General features: G+C 38.7%; 1 protein-coding gene across 1 annotated transcript in view; it reads left to right on the top strand.

Annotated features, from left to right (window-relative positions):
* lsamp (limbic system associated membrane protein) overlaps nt 1-21285 on the top strand; it is a 92646-nt gene that overhangs the window by 38960 nt on the left and 32401 nt on the right. The window contains exon 3 of the mRNA XM_089013607.1: nt 15929-16007. Coding sequence (XP_088869733.1) covers nt 15929-16007 — 79 coding nt within the window. The remainder of the gene's footprint in view (nt 1-15928; nt 16008-21285) is intronic.

Below are 21285 nucleotides of genomic sequence, written 5' to 3' on the forward strand. Positions count from 1 at the left end.
CGTATAGGATGTGAAGGCAGGATATGACGTGTCAGGAAGTCCAACAAAAACAAAATGATGCAAGAAAAAAGATCTTTAAAGATGTTCGTATAGCGAATTGCCCCAACAATGTTTTGAAATGATTTTTGCGAGTGGATCGATGGCGGCAGTTCAGATTTGTGACTGCAGAAAACTAAGTTGAAAATATATGAGAGCAGCGCAAACAGTGATTTGTAAACTTTCACTTTCATGTATTTCTTTTCATGAACTCGTTCAATGCCATTCTCATATTTATTCGGGAATTGAAAATATGACGTGGAGCGCCATTCCCGAATTTGTTCGGGTTTTGGTTTTTCTTGCGAGGAGTATGGGGGGCAATAAAGCGCTGGTCAGACCTCTGCCAATATCTCACACAAGGGGGCAGCATTTGCCTTTTGTACACCCGTCCCAACTTCCATTGCAGATAACTCTAGAGCCAAATAAGATTGGCATAAACTTTTTCTGATGAAAGAAGAGAGTCTAATGTTTCTTACGCTGCATTGACATATTTATTTTGGTTTTTTTTTTCCTTTCTTTCCTTGCATCTTCCTTTCATAACTTTGCTGCCGTGTTACTTCCAGGTAGAGTGAACGCTGGCGCGAATGGCTGCTGCTGCTCACGCGCGAAAAAAAATCCTGAGACTGTAAAGTGTCCTTGAGAGTTTTGAAAGGCGCTTAGAAATTAAATGTATTATTATTATTATTATTATTATTATTATTATTATTATTATTATTATTATTATTATTATTGAATGTTTATGTAATCCTAAAACTCAATATTCTCTGGGTCCTGGAATTTAAGTGAAAATGACAAAAAACATGGCACTGGAGTGGACGCATTTTTGCTCGTTTGGCTCGTGAATGAGTTAATACCGAGATTGCGTTACTCTCTTAATTTCATCAAAAGTAATGAATCTGATGAATAGTGATGAACAGCACGCTGTGATGGAATAATGAATAACCATCAGGTCGTCACACAGTAGGATGATTATTGACAACAGCATGTCAGTTAATATTCATGTCAGGGAATCAAATGAGATAGCAAACAATTGAAATGTCGCAAATCGTATTATTCCTAAAAAATTAAAATAGTTGGCAGTTTATTTATTTATTTATTTATTTTGGATTGTTTGGTTATTTATGTATGTATCTATTTAGTGTTTATTTTAGTTCATTTATTTATTTATTTGGTAATTTGGTTATTTATTTGTGTATTATTTATTTTTATTTATTTTGTTATTTGGCTGTTTATTTATTTAGATATTTATTTATGTATTTATTTATTGTTTGTTTGTGTTTAATTATTTATTTAGTATATATTTATTTATGTTTATTTATTTGGTTATTTATTTGTTGTTGGTTTTTTTTAGATGAGATTTAAATGACAATTCTTCAAAAGGAAAATTATATACCGGTACTTCAGTCACTCTAATGTTGTGATTTAATAACTGTTTGTTAAACTAACATAACCTAACACAGTTGCTGGGTACTGGAGTTCATTTGCCATTGAATATCGTCAAGCCAGGCAAAAAATATGCCCCAAACTCGATTGCACAGACGTGACGTGTTGCACACAGGCTCCCAGCATCGATACTCCCAAAAGTAAAGAGGAGGATTTATCGCTTTTCGTTTCAGGAGAAGAGCCTCTGCTCTGATACTAGCAGCTTTCAAAGGAGAAATGATTGCTATTCATGCTGAATTGCCAGTGGGTGTTTAGATATGCTCCATCTTCTTCTCTGCTCTTTGTCTCTCACTGTATTACCTTCAATTTCAAAGCCATTGTTGTTTTCCTATGTTTTGCGAGCCTCCACAAACACAGTCACTGCCGTCTCCAGCTGCTCTGCACTATTCCTCTCTTTTTTTTCTTCCTCCCACATTTGTTTTTTTTCCGCTCATCAACCGAGTCATGCTGTGTCACTTTTCACACCACATACGCACTTATGTACGAGCGCTCAGGGGGGCTTAAATCCTCAAGTATTCACACATATCCATTCACGCATGTTTTAAACAATGCGAATGAGGTAGTTTTTCACTGAACTTTTGGCCAACAACAGGAGGATTAATTTAATATTCATTATTATCATCAAATGGTGAGTATAGTTTTTGCTTGTTTGAATGTTGCGGTGCCGATGACCATTTTGTGTTTGGGAGTCTGTTACTGAGCGAGTTGCTTGTTCTGTATCGGGACATAAGTCTTCTTGTGCCAGTTCCAAGCCCGGATAAATACAGAGGGTTGTGTCAGGAAGGGCATCCGACGTAAAAGCTTGGCCAAAACAAACATGCGGATCAAACCCCTAAAGATGGAAGACACTGATTTGCTGTGGCGACCCCTTGAAGGGAAAAGCCGAAAAGAAAAGAAGATGATTATTATTACTATTGTTGTTTTTTTTTTTTTCGGGGTCTGGCAATACGCCCCTGGCAACTCGCTTCTTTTCATTTTCTATAAAGGTTATCACAATCCATTTGATTGGTTTTGCACTTTTTATCATGACAAACGACACTCTCTCCTACAGTTCGACTCATTCATCTTAGCTGCCGCTGTGAAGATTTCTGTGGATTAACTTCCATGTCTAAAATAATTAGTCGTATTCCACACTCCCCTTGTCCGCAAGCAGCCAAGCCGCTTTTCGTCTCATTCCTGTGTCCTCATCTCAAATTCAACAGCAGGGCAACCTCAGCTGGCATGGACAAGATCCTGTCAGCCTCCATGGGAGAATAGAGCTAATTAGTGTGGAGCACACTGGCTACTTTGATGTTCTCTCTAATCGACCGTATTTTCCAGATGACGTATACTTGGAATACATTTACATTAACGTCACATTTGGTTAATATTGGGACTGCTATGAATACACTTTTTATTACAACGAAATACAGTGACGGGCCTTGCATGTCACTCCTAGGCCTTCAGTAGTGTGACATCTGAATCATTTAGCTGAGAGTGTGGTGTGATATTGCTACACGTCCACTAGAGGGTGCCGTTGGCCAGGAAAACTTGTGACTTGAAGATAGACTGTCATGAAGCTGTTCTAATTTTTACTGTGGACGTGTGGATTCATGATAACCTGATAAAATTGGAATAGTATTCAATCAAATCCATTTCTTCTCCTCCTTCAGCCATTGTGGGTTGACAAAACCACTATTAAATCAACACAATATATTTGCTTATGCAGCTTGCTGCAGATACAGTGTGCTAGCTCTGGCCAATAGGCACTTATCACTCGTGGCTCGTGATCCGATGATTGGCTAGCCAATCATAGTTTGCGAAAACTGACTTGGGTTGCCAACCCAAACAGATTTTTTCAAGCAACTGTTTCATTGACACTTATTTTATGCTGCAGGATCTGCAGAACTGATTGTGAAGGCATCCAGGTAGATTTCTGACCCTAGTAACAAATGATGGCTAAAATGTCATGTTAAGTCCTGAAATACGAAAACACACATCTGGAAGCAGCACAACAGGGGTAAAGCAATGAAAGGAAGCTGAAAGACAATTTGGAGTTATTTAACAAGAATTCATGGACAAAATATCATTCACATTAGTCTGTGATTCTGATATTTTTAAGCCGGCAGAGAAAGGGCTTTGCAGGTTGTGACGGCCCACCACTGGCTCGATAAATGAATCCCTATTTCTGAGTCGGGCGGTGGAAATTCGATGAAGCTCTGGAAACAAGCTCACTGCTTTTGCATTGTATCAATGGGCAATTTTGACAATGTTCCGAGTGATCATTTGCTTTATTTATGGATTCATTCTCATAAGTATACGTTTGAAAAAATATATACTTGTGTTGTCCGTTTCTGAGTGGGAATTTTCACTCCCGCTGAATAACACTTTGCTGCCAACTGTTTATTTTACATGCTGAAATAATTGCTGTATGACAAGATACATATCTAAAAATGTGTACCACTCTATATTACATGCAGAGTATGAAAATAATTGTTTGTTAGTCTGATTTTTTTTTTTGTAACAGCCTGATGTGGTTAGTGAGAGACAAACACGATAAGTGTGTAAACAACATCAGCATGCTGTCGCAGCTATTGCAGAATAACAAGTAACCATTGGCGACGTTTGCATAGTGTCTCATGTTCTGGGCTTTCTCAGAATCAGGCTGTCCGAACTGTTGAAGTTGAATTATGTCCATATTTGTGGCGTCCCCGAACCAAACCGTCATGGAAGAACACAGGATTCATTCGATAACTGCCCTGTAGTAATGGCATAGCACCTCCTGTGTACATCCTCTCTCAGGGTGGAGTTGGTGTTGACCTGCTACTTTATGTCTTGGGAGACTGTAATTCCCAGGAACTTGAAGGTCTCGACGGTTGACAAGAGGCAGTTGGATAGTGTGAGGGGCAGCTGTGGTGATGGTTTCCTGAAGTCCACTATCAACTCTACTGTCTTGAGCATGTTGAGCGTAGAGCATGTAGAGTGTTGCTGGGCAGTGGGAAGTTTATAATAATAATAATAATAATAATAATAATAATAATAATAATAATAATAATACATTTCTACGCGCCTTTAAAAACTCTAAAGGTCACTTTACAGTCATAGGAACTTTTTTTTCTGTGGGTGCGCAGCGGCAGCCACACGCGCCAGGGACAGTTTTGACGTTTAGACTTACTGTGTGCAAAACACACACTTAGATACGAAGAGATTTTGCGATATCACGCACAAGCAGGCATACATAGCAGCTAGAAAAGTAGAAAGTTTCACACTTGAGTGGAAGAGTGTTTCTTGAACCTTCTTGCAGGGAGAAGGGCGTCAGAAGACGAGAACAAAAAGGGGGGTTCTACTGCCATCTAGTGGACATCATGTTTCAATGCACGGGTATAGTGGTGATTCGAGAAAGATGAGATGCAAATACGCAGGGGCTTTTTCATGATCCATTCCATTTACAAAACCGAACATTAATCACAGTAATTTTAGATTATTTGACCTTTCAACAAAAGGCTTGACTGAAAAAAGAATTTACTCAGTTGAATTTTGTCTAATGGCCGCACAAAATAAATAAAAACATCTGGATGCAGATATTATGTGCATGTGTGTTGTGGATTATTTGGGCCCATGAATAATTAAAAAAAAAGGTTGTTTGAATTGAAGGTTTTTCTCCCGGTGTCTCCCAGGCACTTCTCCCGTCCGCTGCGTCACACTCACAACACACAGCAGTCCCTTTTGAAGTCACTGTTGCACATGTACACACATAGGCGCACACACTATTGTAGAGCAGATCGTTTCTCTTTCTCTGATGTTTCTATAGCAACAAGACACAGGAGATGGGAGGGAATTGAAGCGGTCACATTAAAAGCTCGCTATCCAGGTCAATATCTCATAGCGCGTGGTGGGACAGTTACACGATGTCTACTGTAAAAAATGGCATGAATGTTTATTCTAATTGCTGTATGTGGCCTAATGATGAGCAGATGAAAATGTTATTGATAGAATGAGTGCAGAAAAGGTAAGAGGAACTGAGATCATTATCAGTCACTGACTCATTCGACACCCTTAAGATGTATTCGGTCCAAACTTTGGCTCTGCACTACTGTGTGGAGTTTATATGTACAGTGATCCCCCGTTACTTCGCATGTCACTCATCGCGGTTTCAGTGTATCACAGTTTTTTTTTTCCAGTTAAAAAACGTTCAGAAAAAAATGCCAAATGACTGAAAGGTTTTGTACATGGCTGTAGCTTGATCCCCACTTTGCAGATTTGCATCTATCGTGCGGGGTTCTGGTCCCCATGACCGCGATAAACAGAGGATGACTGTACTCCACCTGTGCTTATGTGGTCTTTCACTTCATCCTTACCTAAAACATGCAAATATGTTGCTTGAATAAGTGAATACAAGTATGAATGCTTTTTGTCTCGATGCATTCTGCCCTGTTGAGATGTTTGTGTAGATTTATTAATGACTGCAGATTGAGTGGGGTTTACAGTATATTGTGTTTTTTGTCAGCTTTTTCATTTTTGGAACAGCAGTAGTGCACTGCACGTTTCTTGGAATTATTCCACTTATGTATAAGTGGACTCTTATTTGTTAAAGGTTATTCGCTTAGTGAGTTAGTCAATACAATTTTCAAATGTCATCTGTTTTTGCAATATTTATTCTGACCTCTTCCGAAATATTCCAGCTGACAAATAGACCACATTTGAAAACAAAACGCATCCACAAAACACTTAAAAACTAAATTGTAAGTACTGGTATGCATTTTTCCCAAGCCCAGACATGAATAAAAACGACAAAAGCTCTCCTAAAATTGACTAAAATTTAAAATAAGTTAAAAAAAAAGAAGGAAAAAGAACCAAAATATATCTTGCGATTTCAAAATGGAATTCTTGGCAAAAAAACTGCCATTATATTATTGTATTGTTTTTTGGGGTTTGTTTGTTCTTAAACAAATGAATTCATAAAACTGTGTTGGCCAGATGGTGATCACTTCACTTCACTGAGCTTCACTGAGCACTGTTAGCAGCCACAACAATGTTACGCTTGGAAAAATAGCCTTTAAGATAGTAAAGATATCACCATATGGCTGGAGAAAGTTAATTATGTGTCAATATTAAAAACCACCAAGTGTGCCTGATTTCAGCTTGTTGTATTTCTTGAGTGGCATAGAATTGTCGAGGAGCTTCCGCTCATCGCCAGCAGATGTCTCCCTCTTTCTGGTTGAACAAGCATTGAATTCCATAGCCATTTTCACCATTTTTTCTCAAAAGGCATTAAATACTTATCTGTAAAAAGATTTGTTGTTGATCCGACAATACCCAAGATATAAATAAAATGAATGGATGGGGGGAGAGGATGCTGAGAAGGTTTGCGCGCCCTTGAATTGGATTGGATTGGATTGGAAAGTGATGAAAGGAATGAAAGTAGAAAAACGAAATACATGAGCTGAATGAATGCTGCTAATCTTTATTCAAGAGGTTACATTATTGTACTGTATTGTATTGTATTGTATTGTATTGTATTGTATTGTATTGTATTGTACTGTATTGTATTGTATTGTATTGTATTGTATTGTATTGTATTGTATTGCATTGAAAACTAATATAGTTAGGTTCGGATAGTGGATCTTACAAGAAAATCTTTGGAAACGTATTTTGAAACATTAAATATATTTAGAGCGCCTATTTTGTCCAGATTGAAAGTGACATTGTGAATGGTGCATCCTACAGAAATGAATAGAAATAAAAAATGACTGGGCGCGTAGCTAATCATGCAGCTCATGGCCAGCGATGACTCATCACCATCATTCGAATATGGAGTTGTTTTGACAAGATGTTCCTTGCCGTCGCTTATGTGCGTTGGGCAGGCAATGCGACAAAACAGGCAATGCGACAATCCTGTCAAATCATATGAACAAGTCCCACCCAGAAAGGTACAAAGCATCTAAATTCAAGCCTTTTTACCTTCTGGATTGTGAGTTGCATACTTTACATACAGGCAAGTAATGCACGGCAGCACAAATGTATGTCTCGGATCTTCCCAAATACACCGCCACAGGTAAACTCATCCATCAACCAGTTTTATTTGTTCCTCACTTTCATTTCTTTTCACGTGAACGCAAAGGTGAAAAACACTTTTTTTTATGTGTCACTTTGGTCTGGCAACTGAAATACGTGTGTTTGGACTGTGTCCTTTTGGCAATGATGTGATGAAAAGCTCAATTTGACCTGAGACAAATAGGCCTTGTCAGCCTGCGACACTATCCGGGGGGGAGGTAGTGGGGGAGAGAAGGGGGTGGGGGGCTATTGCCCGTGGCTCCATGTGAGATTGTGGACACATTAAGTCAACATGATTCCTTTTTATTTGCTTCTTTGTTTTTGAAAGAAACAAACAAAACTACATCAAGCACTTGGATGAGAGAGCAGATGCATTTTTGTCTTAATGGGGAATAGGTACTATTATTCATTTTACAAAGAAAGCCGTCATATTACAAACGCTTGGAACATACCATGTTTTCTGGTGTATAAGGCGCAACAGAGTATAAGGCGCACCCCCAATCAATTGTGTATTTTCAAACATTTTCCATATACAAGGCGCACCGGACTATAATGAAAACAGTTTTCTAAATACTGTATAATATCTAAATATCTAAAAGTTTTCCAAATATGAGGCACACCGCATTATAAGGCGCTACAATAGAGGCTGTTATGCACAACTTCTTCAGCGTGGGGAAATGGGGTCGGTGGCTGCTCACAGTAGTTGCGAGACATGTTGTGGCTCAATATTACTTCACATTTAAGGTGCACCTCCATATAAGGCGCAGGGTCATCTTTTCAAAAAAATCAAGACTTTTGGGTCCACCTTATACACCGGAAAATGTGGTACTTGTTTAAAACTCTTTGGATGCCAAATGCGACAAACCTTGAGGTTTCTTAAAAATATTGACTTGTTATTGTATTATCGGGGAAAATATGCACTTCAGACATAAAAAAAAAATCATCATAACATTTCAAATCAACAATATTCAATTAATTCTTTTCAAATATACTGTATTTATATTAGTGTACCGGCAAACAGGTTTTTTTTTTTTCATATAAAACAGAAACGACCGACGGAAATCCAAAATTCACTTTCTAAATGACAATTTAATTCCATTGAATCCAAATATTATTCCAAAGCACCATACATGAGTGAAAAAACTTTAGTCACAAACATTGAAGTGGTAATGTTGACTTAATAATGATTGAATGGTTGTCTCTCTCGATGAGGCTGGTCCTTAGTCAGAAGGATACAGACAGGCAGTACCATTGATTGTATTGATCTACTAAGGTTCTTTCAGATCAGTGTTGCATTATTTTTTCAACTGTATTAAACAAGTTTGCTTATTATCAATTTTTAAAAAGCCATGAATCGCCTGGGTCTATTTCTCCCCAACTGAATACTGATTAAACTATGAACCTAGGCAAAAATAAATCAAAGGGTTGTATACAGTATGTTACAACCAAGAGCTATTAATGATGACCAACTGAGCCAGCATGGCTGGTTTGCGCTATGCGCTGCTCCAGTCATTTGGTGTTTATCTCCATGACCTAGCTCCTTTACGGCCCAGCACCTTTTACATGCTAGAGGAGAGCTGGAGCCCAGTTTACGTACCCTTATAAGATTGCCACGCATAATGATTCTTCTCCAAAGTTGTAAATGTTCCAGACAATGACTATTAACCCTATATATAATTTAAATTCCTATATTCCTATATCTAATTTAAATTCTATATATAATTTAAATTAGGTCTTCCGAACCCAAGTCTTGACAACATCATACTACAGTGGGGAATAGTGGTGAACGCCAAATAGCACCTCAAAAATATTCTCTACCTGCAAGTCCCACTATAAAGACCAACAGTAAAATACAGCAGCCTACTAGAACCAAGCGTTCATGAATAAGGTTTTATTTTATTTCATCGCTAGACCTTCAGGTGTGCTACGGCTGAATCAATCCAGACTGAAAAAAGTATGGTGTGATATACTACAAGTCCACTCGACGGTACTGTTAGCTAGGAAATAATGACCTTTCTTAAAGGATTAATGATTCTCATTAATGATGTCCATTTTTTCTTGAAAAGTCCGTCTTGAAAATAGCTTTAACAGTAAATCTACAACCAAATCCATCTCTTCTTTCAGCCATTATGGGTTGACTAAACTGCTATTAAATCAACACAATATATTTGCTCATGCAGCTCGTTACCGATACAATGTGCTAGCTCGGGCCAGTATGCTCTTGTCACTAGCCAATCATAGTTTGCGAAAACTGATGTTGACCAGCAGCTTCAAGAAAGCGTTGGTACCCCTTTTGGGTTGCCAAGTCGAAATCCGATTGCAACAGTTTGATCGACACATTTGATACGCCAAGGCCCGTAGAACTGATTATGAAGGCGTCCAGGTTTCTGACCCTGGTTACAAATGATGGCCGAAATGTGATTGGTTAAATTCTTAAATTCTTAAGCACAACAGGGTAAAACAATGAAAGGAAGCTGAAGGACAGTTTGGAATAATTTAATAAGAATTCATGGACAAAATATAATTCACATTAGTGAGTGATTCAGATATTATTAGGCCAGCAGAGAAGGATTTGCAGCCCTTGATGGTCCGCCACTGGTAGCCAGGCTCCAAAAAAATTACTCTGTTCTGAATAATTGTACTTATTTTCAGAACTGAAGAATGTGTACAGGGTCCTTTCAAATGCCTAATTTGGACCTTGATAAAGTTAAAGTTAAAAAAAACAGCTTCAATCAGTGTTGAAAACAAGAAATGACAGAAGGTAAACGATGATGGTTTATTGAGGGGGATGTTTTGCATCACAAGTGGTTAAGATAGAAAGCTTTGCCTTGAGGAATATTTTATTTCAGTCTTTGCCTCAAAGATCTTATCTCAATCATTCATTATATGTGGAAATGTCAGGATATGCAAAACAGAACAAACACATGGGAATGTAAATGACATGTATTGGTGCATGTTTTAGTTACGCTTTAGAGTAAAGCGCCCAGATTTTTTTCTATCCTCCTCTCTTTGCACCTCTTATTTAGAGTCTGCGTTTGTTTCTCACCCGCATTTATCTCCGTACGGCTTGTAGTGCTCCACACACATCTAGACTCAGGCTTGTAACACAATCAGCGAGCCCAGCGTTGTACATCTGTGAAAAAAGGGAGAGCCAAATCATGTCCTCTGGGACGTAGTGACCATGAACACACTGCCATATGGGCAGGCCAAAGTTGTTTAATGAGGCCAAAAAAAGTGATTGATGCTTGCAGTCACCTACTACACAAACAGTCTGAATGCCCAACCTCTGGAGCATAGCCAGAAATGTTATTAGACACATTACATTACATTACATTACATTACATTACATTAGAAATGTAATTAACACAGACAGCCACCGCGTAATCATATCCTGTGATCAAGTGTTCATTCATTTCTATCATTTCTAAAAAAAAAAAAATACATGATGCAAAAGATTTGTTAAAAAATGTGATTTTTTTTTTACTTTGTTCCTGATTATGTTATGAGTGTGTGTAAGGTATACAGTATTTGTGCATTTTATTTCCTGGTGCTATGATACACAACGACTGTACTTCACGGCCATGTGAATGGTGTCACAAGTAATATTTTTGTTTTAGGTTTTTTTAATGGTTTTTTTTTCCGTTACCTGATGTAAACCTGTGGTGAGGCACCCATAGTGCGGAAAATATGGTCATTTTTTTCAGGGCTCTACATGACTATCAATTTTATTTCTCTTTGCACCCTCCCCCTTAGGCCATAGGCTTTTTGGAGATTAATGTCTCGGCACCTCCCTGATCGACTATTGTAACTCACTTCTCTTTGGTGTCAATCAAAAATTTCTCCATAAACTCCAACTCGTCCAAAAATCATCAGCCCGGATCATCACTAGAACCCCCTCCTTTCACCACATCACCCCTGTCCTCCAGCACCTCCACTGGCTCCCTGTTTCGGATCGAATTCAAAATTCTTCTGTTTACATTCAAAGCCAACAATTACCTTGCCCCTCCCTATCTTTCAGACCAGCTTCAAATATCCGTTCCCTCTCAGTCCCTCAGATCCTCATCCTCCCTTCACCTCTATGTGCCTTCTGCCCGTCTCACCACAATGGGATGCAGAGCTTTCAGCCGCTCTGCTCCCAAACTCTGGAATTCACTTCCACCCAAAATCCGTAATATTGATTCCCTCCCTACTTTCAAATCCGACCTCAAAACCCATCTGTTAAAAATTGCATTCATGGTGTAGTTCAATCAGAGATTTTATTATTTATCATTTTATTTCTGGTTTTATTGTTTTGTGCTTTATTTTTTTGATTGTAAAGTGTCCTTGGGTCTTCTGAAAGGCGCTTGAAATTAAATGTATTATTATTTGTATTATTATTATTATTATTATTATTATTATTATTTTTCATTAGTAATATTAATATTAATATTAATATGTAGAAAAAAAGACAACAAGAAAATTGTCTGTAGCATTTCTCGCCTCAATTCGGGAAATAAATTGAAGACCCTCAGAGAGATCAGTTGAAGAAGACATGCAGAGTGGAATAGGACAATCCATCATAGGTCACTCTTCTCAAATAATAATGGGTCTCGAGACAAGCTGCTTTGGGGACTTCTTTTATGATTACATGTACAACATACCTTATTTTCCACACTATAAGGTTTATACATTCTATACAATACATCTTGATTTATGTAGCGCTTTAACAACAGCTGAAGCTGGAACAAAGCACTTAACATGGACAAATATCATACAGGAAATGAAGCAGTCACAAAGATAGTAGAAAGCACCAGGGAGTAAAATTAAGATCAAGTCTGAATCATGCCGAGTCAAATGCTAATGAGTACGAGTGAGCTTTTAGGCGGGTTTTAAAGATGGGCAGCCAGGGGGCTTGCCGAATGTTCAGTGCGACCAGAGAGTGGGACCAGCAACGGTTTAGTTTTCGGCACATCTAATAATGTAGTAAGAATCGAGTGTTCTTTATGCAAAATGTGTAATTTTGCATTCAGATTATTTGTGTATAATATGCAGCTCTGTGAAAAAGAAAGAAAGGTTGAGGTAATCGTGCCAAATGGGAGTCTGGTTTAACTTGATGCTGTCTTTCAGACAAGGAAACCTCGTAAAAAAACTGGGAAATAGCTGAGCATTGAAAAGTGAGTCAGAGTGTGGCAAAGGTGGTGAGCAGTTTGAAAAAGCCAGCGTCAGAAAAAGGGAGCTTGTGGGGAGGGGGGAGTCATAAATAAATGAGACTGAGCCACGGAACTGGCTTCTTGGATGGGAGGGAAGCTGTGACTTGGTCGCCGTGGGAATCGCTGTACACATTTGCCAATTCAGCTAAAAGGAATTCGGCGGATATTAAACTTCGAGGGCCCTTATGATTTGTGAAAAATGGGATGAGATACATATCTTGGATAAAATAAATCATACTGGTGGTCTCATTCTTTGCCTGACTGTTAAATATTGATGCTTAAGCATTGATTAGGGTTGTATTTTTGAAAGCATTGATCCAAAGATAGTCAAAACTAATAGTCATACTTTCTATCAACCTCTCTCAAGATGCGATTCGGACTACAATGAAACATGATAAAAGCATGTCAGACGCACTATGTTTAAATTCCTGCCATCCAACAAAACACACACTTAAACACACACACACACACACACACACACACACACACACACACACACACACACACACACACACACACACACACACACACACACACACAGAGCGAAAGAAAGAAAAAACAGACAAATTACTCCCACTAACAATGTCATAAAAACATCAGAGACACATGAAACAAATATGTATCTAAATGTAGGTTTACAGCAGGACTTGACAATGCTAAGCTAAATTTAGCATCATTAGCTCATCATTTAGCTCAAGTTGAAAGGAGCATCAGTGTAGAGTGCCGATGCGTATGTGTAACTGTCGTGGCTTGGAATTGAAGCGGATTTTCGTGGGACAGGAGATGTGAGACGATCTCTTTTCGTCAATGGATGCTACAGCTCCGTGTTTGCTTTTAACATTTAGCTTGTAGCAGACGTGCACATTTCACCACTATCCACTGGTGAAAAGGGTGCTTTGATCCTCTCCTCTTTCATCTAGAACTGCTTCATACAACAAAGAGGGTGCAGAAAGTGCTTGAGATTGAATGAATGTCTACCTTTTGTGTTGTCACATTATTTGTTATTTAGTTTTTGTTGTTGTTATTTTGACTTCAAGATGGCGCCGCAAGAGTGGCTGCCTTAACAACAGGTCCTGTATTTTGCTTTTCTACTTCTGCCTTTCCTTTCCTCTTACGTTCATCACTTTGCTTCTGTGAAATGTACATTCATTTCTCCACTGCGAGACTAAGAAAGGCTAATCCAATCCAATCCAATCCGAATTCCCTTTCAAAAATATATTGCACAACAACTATGACAAAATTAACTCATTAGGAATAATAAATACACCTGATAATGTAAACCTAATATTTTTTTTACTTAAAATCCTACAGACAGCATTAGCATCATTGCTATTTGCAAATGAGATTGATCTAAAGATGACACCATCAATTGCTGCTTCCTTCCAGTGGCGGTGATGACATCGCGTGCACATTAGCATGACAACATAACACACGCTTCCATTGCACACTGGGGGTACAGAAATTTAAGGGAAACTTCTCGTCCACTTTCTTTTGAAGCGACTCATGAGCCGTGTGTTGAGCAGAACGTTTTTGGTCAACATGTTACAATTCCTTTCTTCTGACTGCTTCTTCTTTGATTTATTGTCAGATTCTCTCTCAAATTGGTCAAGGCTCGGTATGAGTCTGCGGACGGGTTTGTGTGGAGCGTTGATTTACGCCACTGTGTGGGTCATAATCACTGCATCAGCCATGGGCAAATTTCTATTCCATGCTATTTCATGGACGATAAAGCATTTGAATTCATGCATGCCTCACCTTAATATATGCATGCAGTTACTACAATAAGCAAATTATTATGTTTTATGTGTTTGTTTGCTTGAATTGGAATTGATGGAACTCAATACAGAGTGGAACAGAATAAAAACAAGATTTGGATGAGCATAAAATTGAAAAGAAGAGGTTAAACAAAATATGTCTGTGAGTTACACCTCTGGAAAGCAAACTGAGTGGAATTGTGTTATGGTGGCGCTTTTTCTTCCGCTTTTTGTTGCACTGCTTCAGCTGAGTTGAACCCCTGCTAGAGTGGAAGAGTGGAGAGAGAAAGAAGTAGGTCAGAATGTAGCTGAAAATACTATTTAAATACAGCATGCAGATAATGAGACCTAAAATGCTGTGTTTAAGAGGATGGGTGCATCACCAATGAAATATTTTTTTTTTTTTTGTTCTGGAGAAAGATTCGCGGCTTTCTATCTACCTATCAATAATAATAATAATAATAATAATAATAATAATAATAATAATAATAATAATAATTGCGAAAGTTCATAATTATTATTATTATTATTATTATTATTATTATTATTATTATTATATCAAGCACCTTTCAAAGCTCTTTACACTTTATAGTCACAGACAAGCATAGATACAAGAATAAATAAAATACAATTATGAATAGAAACAAGATATAAAGCTACACAGAAAATGAAATTTTAAATAGGTGGGTTTTGACATTGGATTTGTAGGTGGGAAGAGAATCGATGTTACGAATGTTGGGAGGAAGTGAGTTCGGTATCTATCTATCTATCTATCTATCTATCTATCTATCTATCTATCTATCTATCTATCTATCTATCTATCTATCTATCTATCTATCTATCTATCTATCTATCTATCTATCTATCTATCTATCTAACCGAAAAGTTCGTAAATCGAGGTATCACTGTACTTTGTTCTTCTTGCAAATTCACAACATCTACCCTCAAGCATGCTTGAAAAAGGTTTTGTTAGTTTTTTTTACACCACAGCAACTTTCATACTGTGCAGAAAAAAAAGTCCATGTGTGTCTAAAACTATTCCCATTGTCTCTTACACTGTGTGCCACTTAAAGGGACCTTGGGGGGTGCTGTTGTCCTCACAACCAATAGGGAGCATCACAGCCAGCTACCCGATCACCAGAATGAACGAAAGAGAGGGAGACAGAGAAGGGAGAGAGGGGTGTGTGTGTGAGTGGGCGAGAGACATTTCACAACACTTTGTAAGCCGAAAGCATTGCACATCATTGGTCGATCGAGTGACCACAGGAGCTGCATGTTTTCAACCCCAAGTAGTTTGCCTGACTGAATTGAACCTGACTGTCTGACTTCTGAAGAACATTTATTTCCTTATCTCTTGGATTGCTACCGAAACACGCATTGCAGAGCTCTGAAAAAAAATGCTCGTCGGACGCAAATCGCCTTGGAGGCAGTTGCAGGCTTCTTTTTTCAGACTGCTGTGTCTCATTCCTACAGGATTCCCCATCCAGAGTGTGGATATGCAACGGGCTACCGACAACATCACAGTCCGCCAGGGTGACACAGCCATTATCAGGTAAACAAGGCTCGTTGTATAACTTTGGCCACTCAATGTCTTGCTGCTGATTGGTTGGGAGTTCAAGTGAGCATTGTTGGCAACGTGTTTTTGGATGTGCAACTTTTCCTCACCAAGGAACCTGTCCATTTGCGACTCATTCCGACTAGACGGCTGTCAATTTGATGTGATTTTTTTTTGTTGCATTGATTTCTGAGGACTGTTTGGTTATGGTATGCTTTTAATTTGGTGTTGATAATAGCACGTCTAGCACAAGAAAAACAACACATGAATGTGGCATATTGTGTGTATATTGAGCTTTGCTTTACAAATATTAGCATTATTTTGAAGCGCCTTCCAATAGTTTGTTAGTTATATATGTAACGACTAGACTGTCTCAGAATTGTTTATTTGTGTTCCCAAACACCCAATCTCATTTGATTTTCTGCTCTGGTGCAGTGATTTTAATTTCCTTTGTGTCATTGCAGTTATCGTTAACTCATTAACTGTCAGGCATATGCATAAATGTGTCCACTCCAGTGCCTGGGTTTTTGTCATTGCCACTCGAATTGCAGGACCCACAGAATATGGAATACATAAACAGTAAATGCAAGGTAAGAAACCTTAGACTATCTTCTCTTGTCAGAAAAAAAGTTAATTCCTCAATTATATTGGTCTGGAGTTATATGCGCTTGAAATGAGGGCAAATAAAAACACAATGCAACACATACTTATTAGTTTATTTAGGGGGTTTACAACAGCTGAAGCTGGAACAAAGTGCTAATATGTAAAAAAAGAAAAACAGGAAATATTGCCCCCATGTGGGCGGGAAAAACATTGACAGATGTTTGGCCAGCGCTTTATCGGCACCAAAGCATGAAAAAAACAAAACACGAACTAATTCGGGAATGGCGTTCAACGTCATGATTTTAATTAGAAAATACATTTGTGAATGGCAGTGAATGAGTCAATTTACATTTTCGAGGGCGATCTTTGAACGCCTCTTGAGTCAAACAGAGACAGAGATGTGTCTGCATTTGTTGAGTGAAAAAAAGCCTTCATAAAGTGTGCATGAAAAAACAACACAGCCGTTCTCCATGTTTCGGAGCTGCAACTCATCTACTCATTTGTAATCATGCCCTCGCCGCTCTGATGCAACATAATCACGTTCGCGACAAGGCAAGCTGTCAACTCTGCTGGGCAGATGTCAGTGATCACGTGATGCGAGCTATCCTTTCGTGGCAGATTATGAATGATGAGGGTTTTTTGCCCTCCCCCTATTTCTTTTTTTGGAACATTTCTCCGCCTTCCTGTGGATTGTGCTTGGTTTTACAATGCAAAAAGATCATGGAAAATTAAAAATAGTGTGAGATATACAGTATGATTTGTGTGTGTGTGTGTGTGTGTGTGTGTGTGTGTGTGTGCGTGCGTGTGTGTGTGTGCGTGCGTGTGTGTGTGTGTGTGTGCGTGTGTGTGTGTGTGTGTGTGTGTGTGTGCGTGTGTGTGTGTGCGTGTGCGTGCGTGTGTGTGTGTGTGTTTAGAAATAATTGGATGTTTGAAGTGCTTGTCTTCATCAGTGAGAAATTAATCAGCTGTGTTGTAGCAATTTATTTGCAGGGTGCTGTTGTGAGTTTCCAGAAGTCTTCAATAAAACAAAAAAAGAACATTTTATTGAGCTTATTGCATAAAAAAGGTTGTTCAATAATACACATGGTTTTCAGCAAAAATTTAGCCTACAATTCTATAGAAATCAACCTTAAATGGAAATATTAAAACATGCTCATTTACTGCCAGACGATGTGCAAAAATCATGTTCACGACTGTGCCAGGGTTTTTGTCATTTTCACTCAAATTCCATGACCCACCGAATATTGAGTTTTAGGCCTATATAAACATTCAATTCAGCGTAAGAAACCTCAGACTGTTTTCTTTCATAAAAAAGACCAATTAATTTCTAAGTCATATGGGTCTGGACTTATCTGAGGTTGAAATGGGCGCAGCTATACAAAAACATCGCCAGAGATCTGACCAGCGCTTTGAATGCCGTTAACGAGGATGAGGAAACTGTTTGAATGAAGGGTTATTGTCTGACTTTCGAGATTAATAAAGGTCTTCAATTTGCCTACAAGCTGCTTCAACTTTCCAATCATTTGAATCTTCAAACAGTGACATTTGACCCCCAATAGCACAGCCACAGACCACAGCACTGTCATTGTAGGCCATGACATATCAATCTTCCCACATTTTCAAGATGTGGGTCATTGTAAACACTCAACTCTTCACCTCAACTTTATTGGCCTGTTGTTTCAAAAAAAGAGTGTGATGGGCAATTTACTTTGAAATAGCTCAGATATACAAATAGTTGGCTATCATCCTTGCCTGTCTTCACACCAGCTAGTGAAATGACCCAACCCAGTGAATCTTTTATCGAGCTGATCAAAATGCAGAATGGCTGCTGATATATTCCAGATTGTGACATAACTCTGTTCCGAATTGACATAATTGTGCCCCTACACTGCATTTGTCTACCCATGACTTGGCAGCTTGATTGGCTAAAGATCCGCCATTTTCTAGCTACAGCTGGAGTGGAGCCGTGAAGCAGAGCTTCGGTATTAGCACAGATTAGTGTTCACTAAAAGTGTTACCATCCTTAGCAAATACGTAGTTGTCAATGTGTGGGAAGAAGATTGTCATGCTTGGCGATGTGTCTGCCCTGAACGATCCAAGATTTTAATTAACCCCCCATTCCATTTTTAAAGATTTTTGGAGGGAATGTAATCACACACACCTCCTATTTTCTCTGTATTTAATAGTTCTCGGCGTTTTTGGGTGAACTTTTAGTGTTTTAATTGCCATTATCTCCCACCCCAGCCCCTCTTCACTGTGTTTCAGTGACACCAATTGTCTCCAAATGTAGGCCCTTTGTTGGTGCAAGGACCGTGGGTCGACTGCACACTATGTAAACGAGTTGTTGAAATAGACTGGGTAGACTTCTTTTCCATTTTCTGATTGGATTGATAATTTGATTCTTTTAACTCCGTGTTGGAAATCCCAAATTCTGACATGTCATCATTCAGAATCATCAGAATCAGAAAGCCCTTAATAGTCCCACAGTGGGTTTGTGTAAGCTCTCAGTCGTACAGGAGTGGTCCATCGATGACAAGGTTTCTTCAGCCGTCAACTGCACTTCTTTGAAGGTGTCGGACGTTTCGCTTTTTATCCGAGAAACTTCCTCAGCAAACTTTCGAAACAAACGAAGTTTCTTGGATAAAAAGCGAAACGTCCGACACCTTCAAAGAAGTACAGATGACGGCTGAAGAAACATTTTCATCGAAGTCCCACAGTGGGGAAATTTGCAATTGACGGCAGCAAGATTGAAGAAAACAAAAGAAGTATTGAATGCAAAAAAAAATGACAGAAGATGGAACATACAGTAAATGAGTCATATGTGATATATTAATATTAATATAGTAAGCATTGCGCCTGCATTATATAATGACATGTAGAAATAGAGCAATTTTAGTAACAAAAAATAAATCATTAGCACACTTGTTTATTTCAAACATATATACCCATCAATCTAAATTATCTAAACCTCTTATCTCTCTCTCTCTCTCTCTCTCTCTCTCTCTCTCTCTCTCTCTCTCTCTCTCTCTCTCTCTCTCTCTCTCTCTCCCCCCCCCCCCCTCTCTCTCTCTCTCTCTCTCTCTCTCTCTCTCACCCCCCACCCTGTTTACATTGATGGGATTGGATTGTCCATCAATTGGACTTTGATTCGCAAAGAACTGAGATAAGAAAATTGGGATGGTGGCAAATGATCAAGTGGAAACAAACACGATTGTCCCAGAATCCGAGCCAATCAAAAGCTGCGATAGGATTTTCAAATGTATTTCACTTTTGCTGAGACCTTAGTCCACGTGCTGAGTGCCTGCAAGTGGAGTCATTATCGTCTTGTCCCAATGTGTGTTTTGTTTTTCGAGATAACAACAGAAGACTGCTCAGGAATTTGTTTTTGTCTGGATAATTTGCCACTCGTGCAGAGTTTAATGCAGTCTTTTCAAACACTGTAATTGTGAGCAATACTTTGACTTTGGTCGGTTGGATCTAAAGCTTTCAAATAAACCCTCAAAACTAAAACCTCCAAAGTGCTTGGGACCTTCACAAAATCTGGTGTTCAACTTGTTCATAAATAAATCAAAGCTGTGTTATCAAGCCACATACTGGAATGGGTTGTTTTTTTTATCCACTGACCCTTACTGATATGGATGCTTGATATATTCATGAAACATGTGGGAATGCCCAGGTTGCGTTAAGGAAACAACAAAGGCTTTCAAAAAGTGCATTTCACAAATGTTTTGTGTCACATCCATTGAAGTCCATCAGACTAAACTAATGGCTGCTCGCCGTGCCCAAAGACAAACACCATTTTTTGAGTTGTATTCTTCAATACCGCATGTAGAGTTAGCCTGATAAGCAGCAGTTGTCACGTGGCAGGTCCGTTCGGCGGAAGAGAAAGTGTCCTTGTTATCATGTACTGTAAAGAGTTTAGCTGTCCTTGGTCTCACTGCGGGAAATTAAATCCTAATCCCGTCATGAGGAAACAATCGGTTCAAACGTGGTGGAGCATCCACACCGATCTGTTTGTGTGCGTGGCAATGTGAATGTAAATGTTGATCAGCGTTGAAGTGGAGGGGTGTTTTGAAACACTAACATAGAATTATAAACAATGGGAACACGGATGCACATCTCTGTGCAAGAACATACGCTGTCACATTGCATTACATTTTCTGGGTTCTGGCAAAGATCTCCGACCATTAGCGTACTGAAGAACCCCCCCCCCTATCTGAAATAGAAGAGAAAAGATAAAGGAAATGACAAGAATGGTGAAGAAATTGGAAGAGAAAAGGATCTCTATATGGGCAGAAATGTCAATGTGCTGGAGGCTGTGCATTCTACACATGGCAGCTGCCATGTTCTTTTTTTTCTACATTTAGTGTCCACTTTTTTCTTGTAAGATGCTTTGTCCTATAATTTGAAGTCCTTTTGTCATGAATTTGTGACTGCATAAAAGGCAGAAATGTTCTTTTGCATTGTGAAATGTAAATACTGTATGTGAATGAACAATTGACAGAATTAATACGGAGTCGTAAAAAAATATTTTGCCTTGCTTGATTTCTGATTCTTTTAAATGGCATATTGATCAGACTTAATCTGATCAATATGAGCTTTGTCGCACAAAGTAATTATTTCAGACTGACAGCACAATTCAGCGTATTATTTCTTTGCAAGTCATCAAATC

The sequence above is a fragment of the Hippocampus bargibanti genome, linkage group LG14 (assembly GCF_051943395.1).
Source record: "Hippocampus bargibanti isolate YZ-2025 linkage group LG14, ASM5194339v1, whole genome shotgun sequence".
NCBI classification, from domain to species: Eukaryota; Metazoa; Chordata; class Actinopteri; order Syngnathiformes; family Syngnathidae; genus Hippocampus; species Hippocampus bargibanti.